An 18,833-nucleotide genomic window follows, 5' to 3' on the forward strand; every position below is an offset into this window, starting at 1 on the left:
GGCGTTGTTTGAAAGTATAACATTTTCATGGACGGTTTTTTTTAATCACGAGGAATTTAATTGAAAATTCCCTTGCATTTCTATCGAGTTTGAGTGTTGAAAACATTTAAATAAATGATTTATTATGTACCTCGGCAAATATTCCTTCACCTTTGTTACAATAAGTCATTTGATATTAAACACTGGCGAATGGTGCACGCCCGAAATTTCACAATCACGCAGTGGTACCAATATTGCAAAACAGTTTGCCAGTTTGATGGTGCAAAATCTGGTTTAGCAGACATGATTTACACCATCAAATTGGGCGTTCCATTTTACACAGTAAAAAATGTGTAAATTTGGTAGGTATAATTTTTGAAGGTTGAATATTACCTCTTTTATGATGTAATTTTACCTCAATTTAGACTGAAAAAGTGACATTACAACAGAAAAGTTGTAAAATTACACGTTTTAAGAGGTAAAATTACACATTTTTTTACATAAAAAATTTACCCCTTTCCAGTTGTAATATTAATACTTGAAAGAGAAGCACCCACATTTTTTTTTTTTTTTTTTGGAAAGCCGAGAAAATTCCCTGGGTAATTCTCCGCAAACTCACACAGCAGATGCACCGACCCCTATTCGATTTGCGTGAAACATTGTCCTTAGGGGTAACTTTTGTCCGTGATCATGAATCCGAGGTCCGTTTTTTGATATCTCGTGACGGAGGGGCGGTACGACCCTTTCGATTTTTAAACATGCGAAAAAAGACGTGTTTTTCAATAATTTGCAGCCTGAAACGGTAATGAGATAGAAATTTGGTGTCAAAGGAACTTTTATGTATAATTAGACGCCCGATTTTATGGCGTACTCAGAATTCAGATTAAAAACGTATTTTTCATCGAAAAAACACTGAAAAAGTTTTAAAAATTCTCCCATTTTCGGTTACTCGACTGTAAATTTTTTTTGAACATGTCATTTTATGGGAAATTTAATATACTTTTCGAATCTACAATGACCCAGAAGGGTCATTTTTTCATTTGGAACAAAAATTTTCATTTCAAATTTCGTGTTTTTTCTAACTTTGCAGGGTTTTTTTAGAGTGTAACAATGTTCTACAAAGTTGTAGAGCAGACAATTACAAAAATATTGATATACTGACATAATGGGTTTGCTTATAAACATCACAAGTTATTGCGATTTTACGAAAAAAAAAGTTTTGAAGAAGTTACTTTTTGTGTTTCTCTTTGTTTCGTCGTCCGTGTCTGTCCGTGGATCGAAGTAGCCGTGCGCGAGATTGGATGTGAGAATTTTACGGTGCTTAAAAATTGTGACAGCTCTTGCGTTTCCCGATTAATTTCTTTAAAACGATTTACTTCCGTTCGTGTTAAACTAAGATTCGGTCAACATTCTGGTGATGGCAAGTACCAGTGAATGCCAAATATGCTCGACCAAGTTGAAAAAGCAAGAACGCCAGGATCACCAGTTCATCAGTTGGTTGTAATCATGAAGATGCCATCGTTCCTGTCCCATATGCTGTTCCACCAGCTAGAATTTACCGTCTGTCATTTGCTGATCAAGTCCAGAAGTCTCAGAAGAATTGCGAATCAAGTGGAATTTTTTTGATACGTTTTAATACAGCTTGAGCTGTGGAATCCTAATTTGGTGAGATCATTCCTTTTCATTAATCATTATTTACCAGATGATTTTTCCTTATAAATACGATATTATATTCTATTAATCAAATGATATATCCCTATAACCCTTCCCTTTCTCCAACCCCAATTTTCTCCACAACCCCCCTCCTCCCCCTTCTCGCCATCACTCCATAAAAATATTATTATTTGCCAAATTTACACTAACACACCCAACCAAAACTGATCCGGAGCGTTTGGTACGGTATGTCCACGCATCCTTCCTCCCCTGTTGATTCTGTGAAATGTGCTCCGTTAACAGAATCTGTCTCTGCGGTTAATGCAACGCAGTAGGCCTGGCCGCTTTAATTTTTGCAATACATCTTCGGGGTTACTCAAGTGTACTGCAGTAATTAATATTGACAAGAAAGAAAAAACGAAACTATTGGCACTACGCCCCCCGGGGCATGGCCTTCCTCTAACGTGGGATTTCTGCTCCAGCGCCTCTGACGAGACAGGAGAAACCGGGACCGACGTTTTACTTCACCATCCGATAGAAGCTCAGTGGATAAGGCGGGAATCGAACCCGCGTCTCATAGCATCATCGGGATCGGCAGCCGAAGCCGCTACCCCTGCGCCACGAGACCCACTGACAAGAAAGAACTTGGGGCGTAATCTAACCACAAGTTCTTCCAGGATGCTTTCTTCGGACAGGCTGCGCTTGTGTTCGATAAGATTAGATTAGATTTCGTCGTCCGTGTCTGTCGCGGGTTACGATGAACGGCCATGATCATGATCAACGACGACTCACATTTTCAAAACTTTTTTTCGTAAAATCGCAATAGTTCGTGATATTTATAAGCAAACCCCTTATGTCGATGTATTAAAAATTGTGTAATTGTCTGCTCTACAACTCTGTAGAACATTGTTACACTCTAAAAAATAACCCTGCAAAGTTAGAAAAAACACGAAATTTTAAAATGAAAAATTTTGTTCTAAATGAAAAAATGACCCTTCTAGGTCAATGTAGATTCGAAAAGTACATTAAATATCCCATAAAATGACATGTTCCAAAAATTTTTACAGTCGAGTAACCGAAAATGGGAGAATTTTTAAAACTTTTTTAGTGTTTTTTTTTTATGAAAAATACGTTTTTCCAGAATTCTGAGAACGCCATCAAATCGGACGTCTAATTTTACATAAAAGTCCCTTTGACACAAAATGTCTATCTCATCACCGTTTCAGGCTGCAAACTGTTGAAAACACGTCTTTTTTCGCATGTTCAAAAATCGAAGGGGTCGTACCGCCCCTCCGTCACGAGAAAGTAAAAAACAGACCTCGGATTCGTGATCAGGGACAAAAGTTACCCCTTAGGACAAAGTTTCACGCAAATCGAAGAGGGGTCGGGGCAACTTTTCCCGATTTCGTGTGAGTTGGTAGAGAATTACCCCCCTATAATTGTATACAATTTTCACTCCGAAAATCTAGCAATTGATTTGTGAGAAATATCCTCACAAAGAATTCGAATCGACGATTCAATCTCTCTAAATGTCCCCGAATTGATAAAAATAATTTCAAAATATAAAAAAACTCAAGCTTTATTTTGCAAAGGTCTACAGATAGATAATTTTCCTAATTTCATAGTTTAAAGCAAATCCTAAGCTACATTTTGCAGGAAAAAGAGATTTTTCTTATCCGAAGAGCTAAGTTTCTGTTATCCGAGCGGTAACGTTCACATGGACGCTTCTTCCGTTCGTATCTTGATGGATGAGCGGCTTTGGGGTGTTTTTTTTTTAATATTTAGAAAGCTTATTCATTGTAAGACCAGGCTTTAAGGGAAATTCGATGGACTCTCAGGGTGTGGGCGAACCACATTTTGCATAACCAAGACATTGTGGTTTCGTAATTTATGGATGCTCCTTCCTGGAAAGGGAAAGCATTTTTTTACAGCTTGCCATTATGAAAGCTCTAAATGTTGCGTAAAATTAACCATTTCACAACTTTTCAAACAATGTCAAAAATTGACTCCCACAGTAATCAAACCTTGTGTACGTCATCTTTGTCAAACAATACCGCCATTTTCCCCATCACTGCACATTGTCCGCTCCAATCTGTGGGCGGAGTTTCGTAGCAATCCTCGATAACGAGATTGCAGAGCCCATAAAGTGCAGACGTGCATCGTGCACCATCAAAAGCCATCACGTTCTTCACCGGCACAAGGACGACGGTTGACTGGCTGGCAGCAGGTCCTTTGAAGTCCTTTTTTCTATGGTGTAGTGTGGTTGATCATCTCCAGTCAAGGTTACACGCGAGCTGGCCACTCTGCTACAGTACCAGTGTGGCAACGGCGTTGCAAGTTTAATGAGACCTAGTTTTTCAATTCAAAAGAGTGGGGTTTCTTTCGAGAACGTGTCAAATCAAGTGGATTTCAACGCTGTTGACATGACCTGAATATGAAATGTGCTGTACGGATACCTGTTTAGACATCGTTCTGTAAACTTTCCAATCAAAATCGCAACGTGTTAGAAACCTATCAAAGTTTGCCAAACAAAACACCGTCCTTGATTTATTTCTTTTCAAACTGTCAGCCAGAGCTACCCGAGACGTGGCACATTCGCTTCATTCTAGTCAGTATCAACCCCCTGGAGAGCAGGTCCATTATCAGCAACCAGTGGTACAGCAATGGGCAAAAACAAACTGTGTTGCCAAAGTCACCGCTCCCAAAAGCCAGTTGTTGCCAGATTGAATGATTTATTTACGTGTTTTTTTTGCGTGGGTTGTTGCCGAAACATGACATGACACTCCCCTGAAGGCATCTCTTCTCTGGCAGGAATGGCAAACTTTTTCGCTACTCCGGAGGTGATTTTCAGATTGGGAAAAATTGTAACGTGTGTTTTCTCGCGTGAGTGGCAAAAGGTGAAGCTGATGTGTTCCCTTAAAGTTTTTTGAGCCTTTGGTGAAATCAATCATGCAAGTTTAGATTTTTGAGAGGAGAAATTTCCCCCCTTAAAAAGTTTGATCAACACGTTAAGCTCGGATAGAGGAGAACGTCGTAAAATAATCCATAAATTTCCATTCGTTGAAGTCAATTTTTTCCAAGGACGACATCCGGTCTACGGAGGCGAAAATGAAAGGGAGCAAAGGACCAGTTCCATCAAATTTGGCGACGCAAAACAATCAACGGAAAAGAAACGAGAAATCTTTGGAGCCACTCTGCTACTGATGGGCCATTTTGCCAAACGAAGGATGAGGAGTTTTTTTTACGGATTTACGTAAATGTTTTTCTCATAGTTTAACGATGTTTTTTTTTGCAGTTTTTTGAAAAAAATGTTTTTTTATCGCGTTTGAAATTTTAAATTGAATTTATTTATTGAACATTCTTATAATAATTACATTTCTTTTGCATTCGAAGTGGTATGGCCAAATGCTCTTTATCTTTGTTGTATTTTTCGTGGTATCATTTACTGTTCACATTCACTTATTTACTTCAAATTGTTCTACATTTTTGGATTGAATTGAATACATTTGGGCACAAAAGAAAAAAAAATCACTTTAACAACTAGTCTTAACTTAAAACTAAAATAAAAATTCTTTGAATTATTCAAAATCATTAGAACGAGTAAACTACGAACTGTATTTTAAGATAAATCCTCCAAGCGTTATTACTTGTTCCTGGTGAGTTTTGCACCCTCGCAGAGTTGTTGTCATATCGATGAAAATGTTCAAAAGTTCTTGTGGTGAAAACAGGTCACTACTGCCTTCATCCGTTGATGCTGGTTGGTTTTCTCTCGGTTGCTGCCTGAAGCCAGGAGATGTTGTATTCTCAGAAACTTTTTGCCGCTGATTCAATAGCTGCAGATTTGGAACCACTCGAGCAGATCCCGCTCCTGGTGACGCCAAAGCAGGAAAATCCACATCCGTGAATGCTGGTGGTGTTTTGCGACGATTTGGTTGGTGCCTCGACGTCGCCTGCCGGCGAATTTTAACAAACTCGGCACGTTTTGGGCAGCTTCGATTCTTGGTCGAATGGTCGCCACCGCAATTGAAGCATTTGGCTTCGATGTTCCGCAGGTTGCACAACGATTCTTGATGAAACAGTTCCTTCCACCATGTCCAAACTGCAAGCAGTTCGCTGAGACAGGACCCAGGGAGGCGACTCCTACACCTGGATTGAGCTAACGACCTAACCCTTTAGGTTAGACCGGGGCCAACATTTACTTCCCCATCCGACGGAAAACGTGGTCAGACAAATCTCATCTCGAAGGATGCCACCGAGACTTTCTGGGATTGTAACAGCCTTATGGGTGTCAACTTATGTTTCAAAAATAAAATAAAATACTTCAGTTTGAGGGTGCGCAGCAACCAAGAAAGTTTTTGTCTTCTTATTCCAAAATTGTCAAACTTACGGACCCAATCCTGCAAAAATCTGATTGCAACAACAGTTGAATTTTGTTGTAAATTTTATTGTAGACAATACTCTAGAAGATGAATGAATTTTTTTTATCGATATTTCTAGTTATTTTGACGACACAAAAATGTTTGTAACAAAAATCTTGGTGCAAAAACTCTTGTTGATGTGCTCCGTTTAAGCACTCCATTCGTTTATAAATGCAAAATAAATTTTATACAGTGTATTATTACTATTACAATAGTTAAAGCACATTTTTTGGACTGATTTTTTTACGAAAATAATTAAATGGAGAGGAGGGGACAGAATAATCACTTAAAATATACAATGTTCAAATAAATGTGAAAAAAACGTCACCGAAAGAGCAGGAACTTCAAATCAAATAAGGTTCGCAAAACAAAACGGCGCAGCTGACGACTCGTAACCCTGAAGGAATGATTGCAAGCGGATAATTTCCCACAGACACCGGAAATTACAAGTTAAAAGTATTTCGCGAGCGTCTTTCAGCCGGACAGCCTCATTAGCAGCTTCAAAGGGAAAATGTTCTAGGCGGGTGTAGCAAACGCGTTCTCTGTAGAGTTTGCCTAAATTTGAACGAGTCTCATTTCCGGCGTGATTAAGTTAAGCTGAGCTAAAATTATGCTTGGCTGTTTGAGGTCGTAGATGATGTCTAGGGTTAGTGAAATTTCACGATTTCGCGGACAGCGTGAAATCCGCGAAATTTGGCTTTTTCCGCGAAATTCCGTGAAATTTTATTTTTGTGTGAAAATGTAACGATTTTTTTCAAAATATTCAATCGAATTCAAAAACGAGTGGAGTGAATACCCTAGTTTAATTACTAATATAGGGTTAGTAGTTTTTGACGATTTCGTGAAATTTATCAATTTTCTCAAATCCTTTTTTTTTTAATAACAACAACAACTTAGTAAATATTTCATCCAAAAAGACAATTTCATTAAATATTATTAGTTTTCAATTAAAAAGCTTGAATATACATGTATGTCAAGTTGATACGAACCATTTGAAGAAATATTCAGTATTTGAGTTTTTTAAACTAACTAAATTTAGTATTATTTTCATTTGCTGTATTTGAAATTTTACCGCTATTTTATTTGAATGGTTTTGTTTTGGAAGAAATTAAAAGAATTAAGCTTAAAATAAAATGAAGAGTATTTTTTTTTTTTCTTTGGAATCATATTTTAAAAACATAAAATTTTCATGTTGGGCCTGTTTAATTTTAACACTATTTGTTTATTTGGGTGGATTATTCCAGTGAAAGTTAAAAAATATTATTTATTTTGTTTTCCTTTCTCATTTAGAATAAAAATTTAAATTTTGTTAAAAATGATATTATTTTTGCAAATTGTTAAATTTAGTTTTTGAAAAGTGAGCTAAAACCCTTAAAAAATATGTTTATTGGCTTAATGTCGCAGAAAATTTAAATTATTTTACTCATTTTGACCGTAGAAGATTGTTAAATCCTGCTTTGATATTAAATTCAATAAAATGTAAAATGATATAACAGAAGCAAATTAGCGAAAACATTTAAGCTTTATTAGTCGAATATTAAAAGAGCAGTTCAGTAAATGAGAATACGCGTGCCATACATTTTGTTTCAAAATATGTGTAGAGCCTATACCTAAACCAAGAGGATTTTTTTTTTTTGAAAATTAGGAGAATTTTTTGTGTCGCATTTAAATTAAGTGAATTTTTTTTAGTTTATTGAAGAATAATATATAATGAAGCATAAAAAGTAGATTCTGTGATTTTTTCAGAGTCATTTGAACGTTTTTAAAGTTCCGCGAAATTTGTGTGAAATTTGGTGTTTTGAAATTGTGGTCCCCGTGAAATTTGCAATTTTCGAGCGTGAAAAATCACTAAGCCTAATGATGTCATTCACTCTTGGAGCAATGGCTGCCAATGATGATTCCAGGTATAGATCTCTGTAATAGTAAAGTGAAATGAAATTTATTTTAAAAAAAATAGGTTGCAACATGTTGAAATCCATTTGGGTCCGTAAGGTTTCGCTGCCAGCCAGCGGGCTATTGGTTGGAAACAACACAACATACAAAACAAGGCGGAGAACAACAGCGAGGAAATATAACCTTGCTGATTGTTTTTAAAATTATCTGTAAGTCATGTAACTGTTATGAAATTTAATGAAAGTTGCTCACTTGCTGCTTTCGAAAAACTATTATTGCATCAGCAACTCTTGCAACCAACTAGCTTCAATTGAAATTGATCAACGACCCTTTTTCGGAGTGGTTTTGCCGCTGTCTGAGCTCAATAAATTTCCGGCAAAACACACACACTCATGAACAGCTCAAACACTAACACAGCAGGTGTTATTTTGCTATAAATTCTAGTTCGAAATTAATTACGCGACTGCCTGGAATTTGAAGAATTTATTTTGAAACCCCCCAAACTTTGGAAAGGGTGAAAGGTATTGTTGTTTAATGAATTGCCTTTCTGTACAGGTGACGCTCCATGGCTCGAACCCGTACAAAGTCAAACAAAGCTAAGGTAAACAGGATAATTGATGGCAGAATTTTCGAAATTGTGAACACGCTGCATTTCTGTCATGAACAACAGGCGAAGCGTTAAATTAGCACGTGTCTGCGATTAAATTATAATCAATCACAGTGAAACCTGATGCTTGCAAGCTAGATTTCTGTTCTACAGCCATGCGCAGCCATTCGGAGCGAAAACTGTGCAGGTGCAGAAATTTTCACATTTGCATCATTTTAATTCATACAACTTTTGCCCACAACCAAAAGTAATTATAAATGTAAAACTGCAACTCATATATGTAAAACGGTGGTAACGGAAAGCAACAATCTGCACGACAGTTGTTACTCACAAACCTCACTGTCAACTAGTTTTTGAATCGACAAATCCGGAAAGGGGGGAAAGGACATTTTTGCACATTTGTCAGTTGGCTGCTTTCCCACAAGTGCAAATCCATTGCTAAAAACGATATTTGACTACTCGCCACTAGATGGCGCTATTTTGGAATGATGAGGTTGCATGCAGGTTTGAGTTTGTGGTATACCAGTCACCTTCACAACAATTTTAATCAACTTTAGATCAAACAAATTTAGCGTCAGTCAGCATGGATTTTCAGAAAATTCTCCAGTCCCTGCTCGTTCGAGCAATATTTCACATTGTCAGCTTTTGGTTTGCACGACAGCTGTGCAAAGAAAGGGCACTTTTGGCGCTGAAAAAAAGAATGCGAGAATCTTGGTTTGATTCTTCCGGCAGTGCTGCCAGACACAATGTAATTTCCGTGCTTTCTTTTTATTACCACTCTTCTTTTGACACAAAATCCGTGTGAGATAATCTCAACCTTACTACGACAGCGAAAGTGTAGTCTGCAACCGACATGATACCAGATTTTTTCTTCTTCTGCAAACAATACGTTTGGGAAAGTTTTGACGACAGCATTCTTGCAATCAATGAGCAACTTTTTAAGCTTTTCGATGTGCTTGGTTTGAAACATGCTGATCAAAGGAGAATGGGCGAATTTGGTCCAAGGATGTACACGAACGGGACCAACTTTTTTCGAAAGATCTCGCCGAGACATGAAAAAAAGTCTTCGGGACCAACTCTCTAAACCCCGGGGTTCAAAAGTTACATGTTGTTGAAGTTTGTGCATTTTGAGTAAAAATATACAAAAAATCGGATTTTTGCTATTTCTAAAATCATTTATAAAATCTCTGTTTCATTATGGATTTCGATTTTCTTGACTTCATTCGACGCGTATCAGCAAAAACTATGAATTCTGATATATCTAAGCATGATTGAAACATGATTTCACTTGTTTTTATCCGTTTGAATCGTTTGTGCAAGAGGCATCCCATAGAAACAAGTCGAAACTTCAAGGTTTTGAAAACGGATCCGACCCAAACTGCTTCAGTGAGTATGAAAGGCTTCAGTGCAATGTTGTAACAACTTATTGGGATGGTCTGAGTTATCCGAGAACTCCTTGGAGTTAAGACCGGTGAGTCTACCGCCGTAACAAGCAAGATGTCGGCGGTTTTTGACCACTGATCATACCCGCATGGCTTCAGTGAGTATGGTAGACTACTATGCTGATGTGTTGGAGTGTTCTGGGTTCTCCTAGGACTCCCTGGAGTTAAGATCTGTGGGTCTACTACCGTTACGAGCAAAATGTCGACCGGTTTTGACAACGGAACATACCCGCATAGCTTCAGTCAGTATGGTAGACTGCTTTGTTAATGTGTTGGGATGTCTTTGGTCATCCTAGGACTCCCTGGAGTTATGATCTGTAGGTCTACGGCTGTTACAAGGACTCCCTGGAATGGTCCAGAACATCCCAACATAACAGCAATACAGTCTGCCATACTCACTGAATCTTTGCGGTTATGATGCGCGGTTATAAATCGTCGACCTTTTTCTTGTTACAGTGACCCAAATATCTTAACTCCAAGGAGTTCTCGGATGACTCAGACCATCCCAATAAGTTGTTATAACATTGCACTGAAGCCTTCCATACTCACTGAAGCAGTCTGGGTCGGATCCGGTTTCAATACCTTGAAGTTTCGACTTTTTTTCTATGGGATGCCTCTTGCACGAACGGTTCAAACGGATAAAAACAAGAGAAATCATGTTTCAATCATGCTAAGACATATTAGAACTCATAGTTTTTGCTGATACGCGTCGAATGAAGTCAAGATGAGCAAAATCCATAATAAAATGGAGATTTTAAAAATGATTTTAGAATTAGCAAAAATACGATTTTTTGTATATATTTTTACCCAAAATGCTCAAACTTCAACAACATGTAACTTTTGAACCCCGGGGTTTAGAGAGTTGGTCCGGAAGACTTTTTTTCATGTCTCGGCGAGATCTTTCGAAAAAAGTTGGTCCCGTTCGTGTACATCCTTGGACCAGCTCCCATACAAATTTGCCCATTCTCCTTTTCCACGAATTTCAGTCTCCAAGTACGTCACCACCTCAAACACCTTTGATCACGACGGCTTCTAAGGAAGCAATGAATATTTAATCACGTGCGGAAGGATGAATAATTCATCACAGTAAATGTAGCTTTTCTGTCAATTGAGTTTAAATTTTACGGCGTTTGCAACCAGGTGACGATAAATTAGAGCGAATTAGAGAAGGAAGTTCTTTTGCAGTTGTTTTAAATTCTTGTTTTTAACTTTCTTCGAAAATTGCGTTTATCAATTAGTCAAAAAAAAAATAAGGTGATAAAGCTCCCAAACTGCGAGAAGCTTTTCGGGAGCTTCCATAAAACTTAGCTCGTATGCCCGATGAAGAACTGGGCGAGATGCTTTTATTTACGAACATTTGCACCCAAATTGAGTTAGACACTTTGACAGGAAAGATACCGGAGGGAGAGGAAAACGGAGTCCACGATAAGGTGAATTTACTGCCCCGTTTCCGGAAAGCTCATAAATTATGATAAATTCACACTTTACAAGGTACTAAGTTGCGTGTACCGAATTTTGCGGTGGTCCGTGGTACTGGAGACGCATGATGTTTTACGGCTGGGGGCGTGCCATTTTGCAGGCTGTAAATTGGATGTTTATGTCCTGGGAAAAGGGCTTTGAACCTCCTGGGGAAATAACTTAGGACGCAAGGGAAAGGGTTTATCTCACGCATTTTAAGTTGAGGTTTATCACAGAGAAACTACATAAAACGCCTGACCAGTTTTGTGGACGAATAACGATGCAATTTAGCCACATTTTGTGCTTTTTTGTAAGTCAGTTCATAAGAACACACTCACGATTAAAAGACTTTCATCTCAAAAAAGAACAGAGTAAAACCCCAAAACAGTTGTTCTATTTTGAAACCCAGCGACGCAAAATATAAACTTTCTTATTCTGGGTTTCACAAGAAGTCCTAAAAGTTCTTTCCTTTGCCGTAAGACAACAGCATTTAAATTATTTTCTCTCCCGCTTCAACTCATAATGTTCTTTCAGGAAGAAAATTCCTTGCGTTTCTGCAATGCACTTCTTCCGAGAAAATCAACACAAAAAACATCCTTCCGTTCTCGCTTATGTTATACAGCAGTCCATTTCAAGTTCCCGTATTTTCTATTTAACCCTGTTAGGCCTGATAGTTCAAAAATCTTTTTAAAAAACAAAAGTATAATCGTGTAGTTTTCGAATCACCAAAAGAATCATTTCCTTCATCAACTTAAAAAATAAATAAAAAAAATCCAGCTCTAAAAGGGTTTCAGTGTATTTTGATCCCGACGCCACGAGAGCTTTCGTTTGCGTTCTTGAATATCAACTAGGGGAAATATACCCGTTCTAATCAAACGCCTATCTTCGTCATATGATGAGTTTGATGCTCGATTAAAGCTCCAAAAATACTATTTAGGCTATAAACTTACCAGCAACAGCACCACCTCGAGTAAGCACGCAAATGAATGCCATTTACTGGCCAAAAAAATCAAATTCAATGCACTTTTGATCATTATTTCTATTTTGCGAGACCATTTCTCATCATTTTGGTGGCACACACATCCACACGCAAGATGAGAGGTTAACCGCTTAACGAAAGTCGCCATCAATATCTTTTCTCTTGCGCCAACGATTTCAAAGCGCTTAAGATGTAAAATTGCTTCCAACTACTGGCAACATGTTCTTTTGCACATTAGTTAGTCACTCACTTGAAAAATAATCCCAAAACATGTAAATAATTAGCAAGCGCCATCAAAAAAACAAACGCGCCAAGTATTTTGACGTTTGAATTTTGACGACCCATTCCAATCGAAGGCTGAAGAAAACCGAGCGAGAAGGCAAATAAAGAATAAAGGGTGGCCACTAACACCACCAACATGCTGGTGCAGCGCCTGTTGGAGCGAGCCAGTGACGCCAGGAAACTTTCTCTATAAATGCTACTTTTCGTGAGTGTTCGCTTAAAATTTCATCAATTTTGGCAGCACGAAGCAGACCCAAAAGAGCGCTGAAAGAAAAAAAAGAACTAAGCTGAAAATAGGAAAATGGGCGTGGCCCAATGCACTTGACTGATTGGAATGCATTTGGGAAATATTTTTTTGAAATGCTTGTAAATAGAATAGCACTTTTAATAAAATTGAAAATAAACAGAAATGTTGCTCAACTCGTTGGTGTACTTGGTTTTAGTAAATTTCAAGGAACACTTCAGATTTTCCAGCATCATTCAAACACGACCGCTTATTAGGTTTAAAATGGGTATATTTCCCCTATGTGCACAACTACACACAACACTGAGCGTGCTCTCGTTCGCAAAATTATAGACAAAACGTGGGAAAATTCTACTAGCACAACACACAAAGGAGTGCGACAACGGCAGTTCATGTTCGTCCTCCTTCACCTAACCTCATCTGGTTGGTATAGACGGTAAACAATGAGCTAGAGATGCTTGACTCGATCAGGGAGAATCAAGCATAGTTTATTTAACACTTAAGTTATTTCTAGAATGATAATGTTACGAACTCAATGTTACGATTTTGATCAGTGGTGATTTTTCTCTGAATTATGCGATTGCACTTCTAAGTTAAAATCACTCAAATTAAACCAAACCCAAACATACACAGAAATGCCCAACTCAACACATGCTCCTACTGCAAAAAAAATTGAGGTAGGCGTCGCGACGCTATTTCAATCAAGCAAGCTGCGCCAGGTCCTGTCACAAAACTCACAACCAATTAATCTAATCTAATCTGACACAAGTGCAGCCAGTCCGATGAAAGCATGCTGGAAAGTCTTCTGATTAGATAACGCCCCAAGCAATTTTCGTGTCATTATTAATAATTGCAGTACGTAAACCGGGGTGACTTTGATAGGATTTCAATTTGTTTTTAGAATATTTGCCAACAGGTATGGTTTTTCTTAAGATTATTATTTTTAAAACATGTACTGGGGTAGACCACACAAAGTCCATGCACTATTTCGGAAAAAAAGTTTTTTCAATAATGTTTAGAAAAATAGTTACGTTAAAAAATTTTAGTTTGAATTCCGGGGTGACTTTGATAGTCATAGTTTTTCTTGTTAAAATCATATTTAAGATGTTCAAACTTCATTTGTACGTTAAATTTACCATCACTAAAGTAGCTGATATAGTATTTAAGAAAAAAAAATTAATGTTTATATTTAGTAAACTAAGTATATAAGCTTTTAAGCAAAATACATATAAATTTTAGGTAAAATTGTTAAAGAGTCGGAATTTAGCCTGAAATTTGTTAAAATTAGTTATGTTTATAAAATTATCGATTTATATTGCATTTTATACTGAATTCGAAGCACGAATCACAAGTTTTCACATTTTACATGGAATTTGTTCAACTGAAATTGCCTATAAATTTAGAGAGTTTTTATAATTGTGTTTCAAAAATACAAATTATTTATTTTTAACAAACTTGTTTAACCTTCTCCTAGTGAAAAATTGTCCAAAGAATCCGAAAATTCATTCCGTTTTCCGATTAAAAATCATGTTCATTGAGAAAATCATGACACTTTGAGAAGTTTAAAATAATGACATTCATCAACATTTTCTTAACTATAGTTAACTAACTTTTTAAACTTGCCAAAATTTTATGAAAAGTTCTTCTTGAGGTACTTTGAACACTTCTCTACCACGGTCAGTATGTTTCTGAACCATTCCTTACGTTTTTTTTAATGTACTCTTCATTTTGCGGAAAAACGCAAACCTATCAAAGTCACCCCGGCTATCAAAGTCACCCCGTTTTACGGTACTGCAACAATTAAAGCGGCCAGCCCTACTGCATTGGGTTTATCGCAGAGAGGATGCTGAGAAGGAGGAAGGATGCGAGGACATACCGTACCAAACGCTCCAGTTTTAAGTTTTATACACTCAAACCCCCCTGGCTTCATACCAACTGTTGTCAAACGAACGGGGTCACGTTTTAGTTTGACACCCCTTTTACACGGAGTTCACACACACTATCAAACGTTTGTTTTGATAGCATGCATGAGCGCCGTGTAAAAAGTGACAGTTTGTCACTTTGTAGTTTGACTTTGACCAACCAACGGGGTACAAACTAAAAAAGTGTGTTTTGTAGGATGTGTTTAGTGTAAAATATCAGGGCTGTGGAGTCGGAGTCGGAGTCGGAGTCGGAGCCGGAGTCGGTGGATTCGGGTCTTTTTGGGGACCTGGAGTCGGAGTCGGAGTCGGAGTCGTCAAAACTCGAACTGCTGGAGTCGGAGCCGAAAATTCCTGATAACCCGGAGTCGGAGTCGGAGTTATCTAAAATTCAACAAAAATTATCTTTTTTTTTATTGTTTAGTATTTGTTATAATGCAGGTTAATTCATAAAACTTCTTATTTTTTAATAGTTTTTTAAAGTCGCATGCATTGCGTTGCCATTTTTTTCTTTTTTTTTAAATAGATTTATCAGATGCGCAATTCTCTATAAAATCGGCCGATTTCAACCTTTTTTATTTTTTGTTTTTTTTTTTTTTTTGCTATTTGACTCAAACTTTATGGGGGCCTTCCCACAAGAAGCCATTTTGTGTCAATGATTCACTCATAGTTATCTCAATACAATTTTGGCAGAAGTTCATATAAAAATGGTACGTAAATATTCGAAAATCTGTAACTTAACTTTTCAAGAATTTTTTTTATTTGTTTTGGTGTCTTCGGCAAAGTTGTAGATATTGTAGAAAACTATTAAAAACAGGTACACGGACAAAACATTTGGTGATTTTTTAATTACGTTTTATTTGCAAAAAATAAATTTCAGAAAATCAAAATTTTTAAATTTTTGAGTTTTTTTTTTGTTTTTTTTTTTCAGGGGACAAAACCCTGCATCAAGCCATCCTGAAGTATGAACCAAAACTTTGCCGACGAGTCATGATTTTTTTTTAAATAGTGATTTATGTAAAAATTGAAAACTTGTACTTAACATTTTCTGACCTAATTATTGATGTAAAATCGAATTTGCCATCGAAAAGTATTTTACACATTTTTTAAGTAAGTACACCGTTTTAAAAATATATCCATTCAAAGCAAAATTTTGCCGAAAAATCCGGTTTTTTTATTTTTAAAATAGTGTCCATGATTGTCCATTTCTAAAAATATTGAATGTTTGGCCCTATTAAAATGTTAGCATTCATTAAAAAAAATTCCGAAAAGATCGGGAAATTTCACGAATGTTTCATTTTTCAATATTGAAAATCGAACTGCTGATATATAGACATTAGAAAATGGAGTGTTGTTTGGGTTAGACTTAAAAAAATCAATTTTCCTGTTTCTTTTATCCGCTGTATCTCAGCAACAAGTGGTCAAATCTTCTTAGACGAAATAGTAGGAAATTTTCTGAACTTTTCGATAAAGATATTTTCAGGAATGAACAATCATGGACACTATTTTCGAAAATAAAAAAAAAACCGGAATTTTTCGGATAATATTTAACTTTGAATACTATATTTTTAAAACGGTACACTTAATTAAAAAAAAATGTAAAGTACTTTTCGATTACAAATTCGATTGTATTCGAAAAATGAGGTCGAAAAATTTTAAATACGTGATTTATTTTTTTTACAAAAATCACAATTTTTTAAAAATCATAAATCGTCGGCAAAATTTTGGTCCATACTTCTGAATTGATCTTCTAAAATCCCTTAAAAACTGGAGATTTTTTTGTGATCTCTGTTTCAATTACGTTTAAAACTTGTTACCTGGAAAGTTTTTTTTCACTTTTTTGATTCGAATTTATTTTCCTTGAGAAAAACATAACAATTAGAGAGTATTTAAGTAATCCTATTCAACAATGTTTTCAATATAATAGTCAACTAACTTTTGAATTTTTTTAAAATATGTGGAGTCGGAGTCGGAGTCGGAGCTAACCATTTGTTGAAAGCTGGAGTCGGAGTGAGAGTCGGAGTCGGCTAGAGTTTGTAGGCCGGAGTTGGAGTCGGAGTCAGAGTCAGTTCGAGCTGAAAGCCGGAGCCGGAGTCGGAGTCGGAGTCGGCTTATCTCAGAAAGCTGGAGTCGGAGTCGGAGTCGGAGTCGTTTGAAACATAACCCGACTCCGCAGCCCTGTAAAATATAGTGTTGTTATATAATTAATTGAGTATAAACAAAGCAATATTAAATCCCTCCACCTATTTATAATAATCACATACACAGCGACAAAAAAAGAATGAAAATGAACATGCAAAGACGAGACTGCGCGTCCCCGTGGCCAGCGCACTAATCCCACAAAACTCACAACCAATCACGCTCATATTTGGGATTCGGGCTCAGTACACCAAGTGGATCATGCCCGCAAAACTTTCAGCATTTGTTTGTCTATAGTATACATGAGATTAATTCATGTCAAATATGAGCCCTTTACGACAAAGCGAAGTGGGGTAAAATGGGCAAAAGTTTGAGTACCAAAACCTTGTTCAATTTTAATTCTCTGAAGTGCATTCGTTCATTATTTGTTTAAAAACAAAACAACACGAAGTGTGCGAGCAATACAGCTGTCAATTTTCGATTTTACGGCTGTTTGTTGATTATTCTCACTTTTGACCCTTAAATAAAATGTATTGGTTCTGAACTGAACTCAGTTCAAGCAAATGTCACTGTTTGACAATCTCTCGAAACGAAAAAACGAAACTATTGGCACTACGCCCCCCGGGGCATGGCCTTCCTCTTACGTGGGATTTCTGCTCCAGCGCCTCTGACGAGACAGGAGAAACCGGGACCGACGTTTTACTTCACCATCCGATAGAAGCTCAGTGGATAAGGCGGGAATCGAACCCGCGTCTCATAGCATCATCGGGATCGGCAGCCGAAGCCGCAATCAATCTCTCATTTCTGTTCAATTTAGTTATCCTCGATCTGAACACCCCTTCAAAACCAAACAGGATGCATCCAAGACTGATTAAACCATTATTAGCCAACAGCAACTATTACATGCACCAACGGATCGCTTTTGCTAATTAACCCACACCCTCCCCTTTTGGCTAGCAAGGAATTACTCAAATTGGCACGTCCACACACTAACCCAACACTCCATTGTTTTGCTCTCTTCCCGTACCAGGCTCTATTACACACGCATGACGTGGTAGCTAGAGAAGTATACGGCGAGGAAGCGCTCCGCGTCACACCACCACCGATCGCACCCTACCTGAACGGCGGCAACGACGACATCGACAATGGTGACACCGGCGACCTGCAGCACGTCACCCGCGTCCGGCTGGTGCAGTTCCAGAAGAACACCGACGAACCGATGGTAAGTGATTGGGTTGCAACTCGTGGGGCACGATTAGAAATTCATAGGACCTGCGTTGGCCCCCTCAGACCCAAACCCTCATCTGGGTGAGCTTCGAACATTCGTCGAAAATCCAAATTTAAGCCAAATTTGAGGCATTTTAATTGAAATTCTTAATTTATTTTTATTTTGGGTTTGATGAAACTTATTTTTCTGAGTACAATGACCCTTTGTACGACCACAAAGAGTTTAAAATGGATTTTTAAATCAATTTTGAAAAATTAACCTCGAGGTCCTTCTTGACAGAAAAGCTCCTACTTGACAGCTCGATCCAAGGGGACTATAGCTGATCCATCGAAAAAATCAGGGCTGTGGAGTCGGAGCCGGAGTCGGTGGAGTCGGGTCTTTTTGGGAAGCCTGGAGTCGGAGTCGGAGTCGGAGTTGTAAAAACTTGAACAGCTGGAGTCTGAGTCGGAGCCGGAGTCGGCTAAATTTTATTAGCTTGAGTCGGAGCCGAAAATTTATGATTGCCAGGAGTTGGAGTCGGAGTCGGAGTTATCCTAAATTCAACCTAGAAAATATTTATCCTGTGAATTTTTTTTTCATCCAATTCTAAGTT

At 37.5% G+C, this 18,833-nt stretch overlaps 1 protein-coding gene across 13 annotated transcripts in view; it reads left to right on the forward strand.

Moving 5' to 3' along the window:
- The window catches only part of LOC6032190 (peripheral plasma membrane protein CASK), a 614,477-nt gene that overhangs the window by 574,559 nt on the left and 21,085 nt on the right, over positions 1-18,833 (forward strand). For all 13 annotated transcript variants that reach the window (XM_038258117.1, XM_038258110.1, XM_038258121.1 and 10 more), the window contains one exon: positions 18,044-18,235. In XM_038258117.1, the coding sequence (XP_038114045.1) occupies positions 18,044-18,235 (192 nt within the window). The remainder of the gene's footprint in view (positions 1-18,043; positions 18,236-18,833) is intronic.

The sequence above is a fragment of the Culex quinquefasciatus genome, chromosome 1 (genome assembly GCF_015732765.1).
Source record: "Culex quinquefasciatus strain JHB chromosome 1, VPISU_Cqui_1.0_pri_paternal, whole genome shotgun sequence".
Classification (NCBI taxonomy): domain Eukaryota; kingdom Metazoa; phylum Arthropoda; class Insecta; order Diptera; family Culicidae; genus Culex; species Culex quinquefasciatus.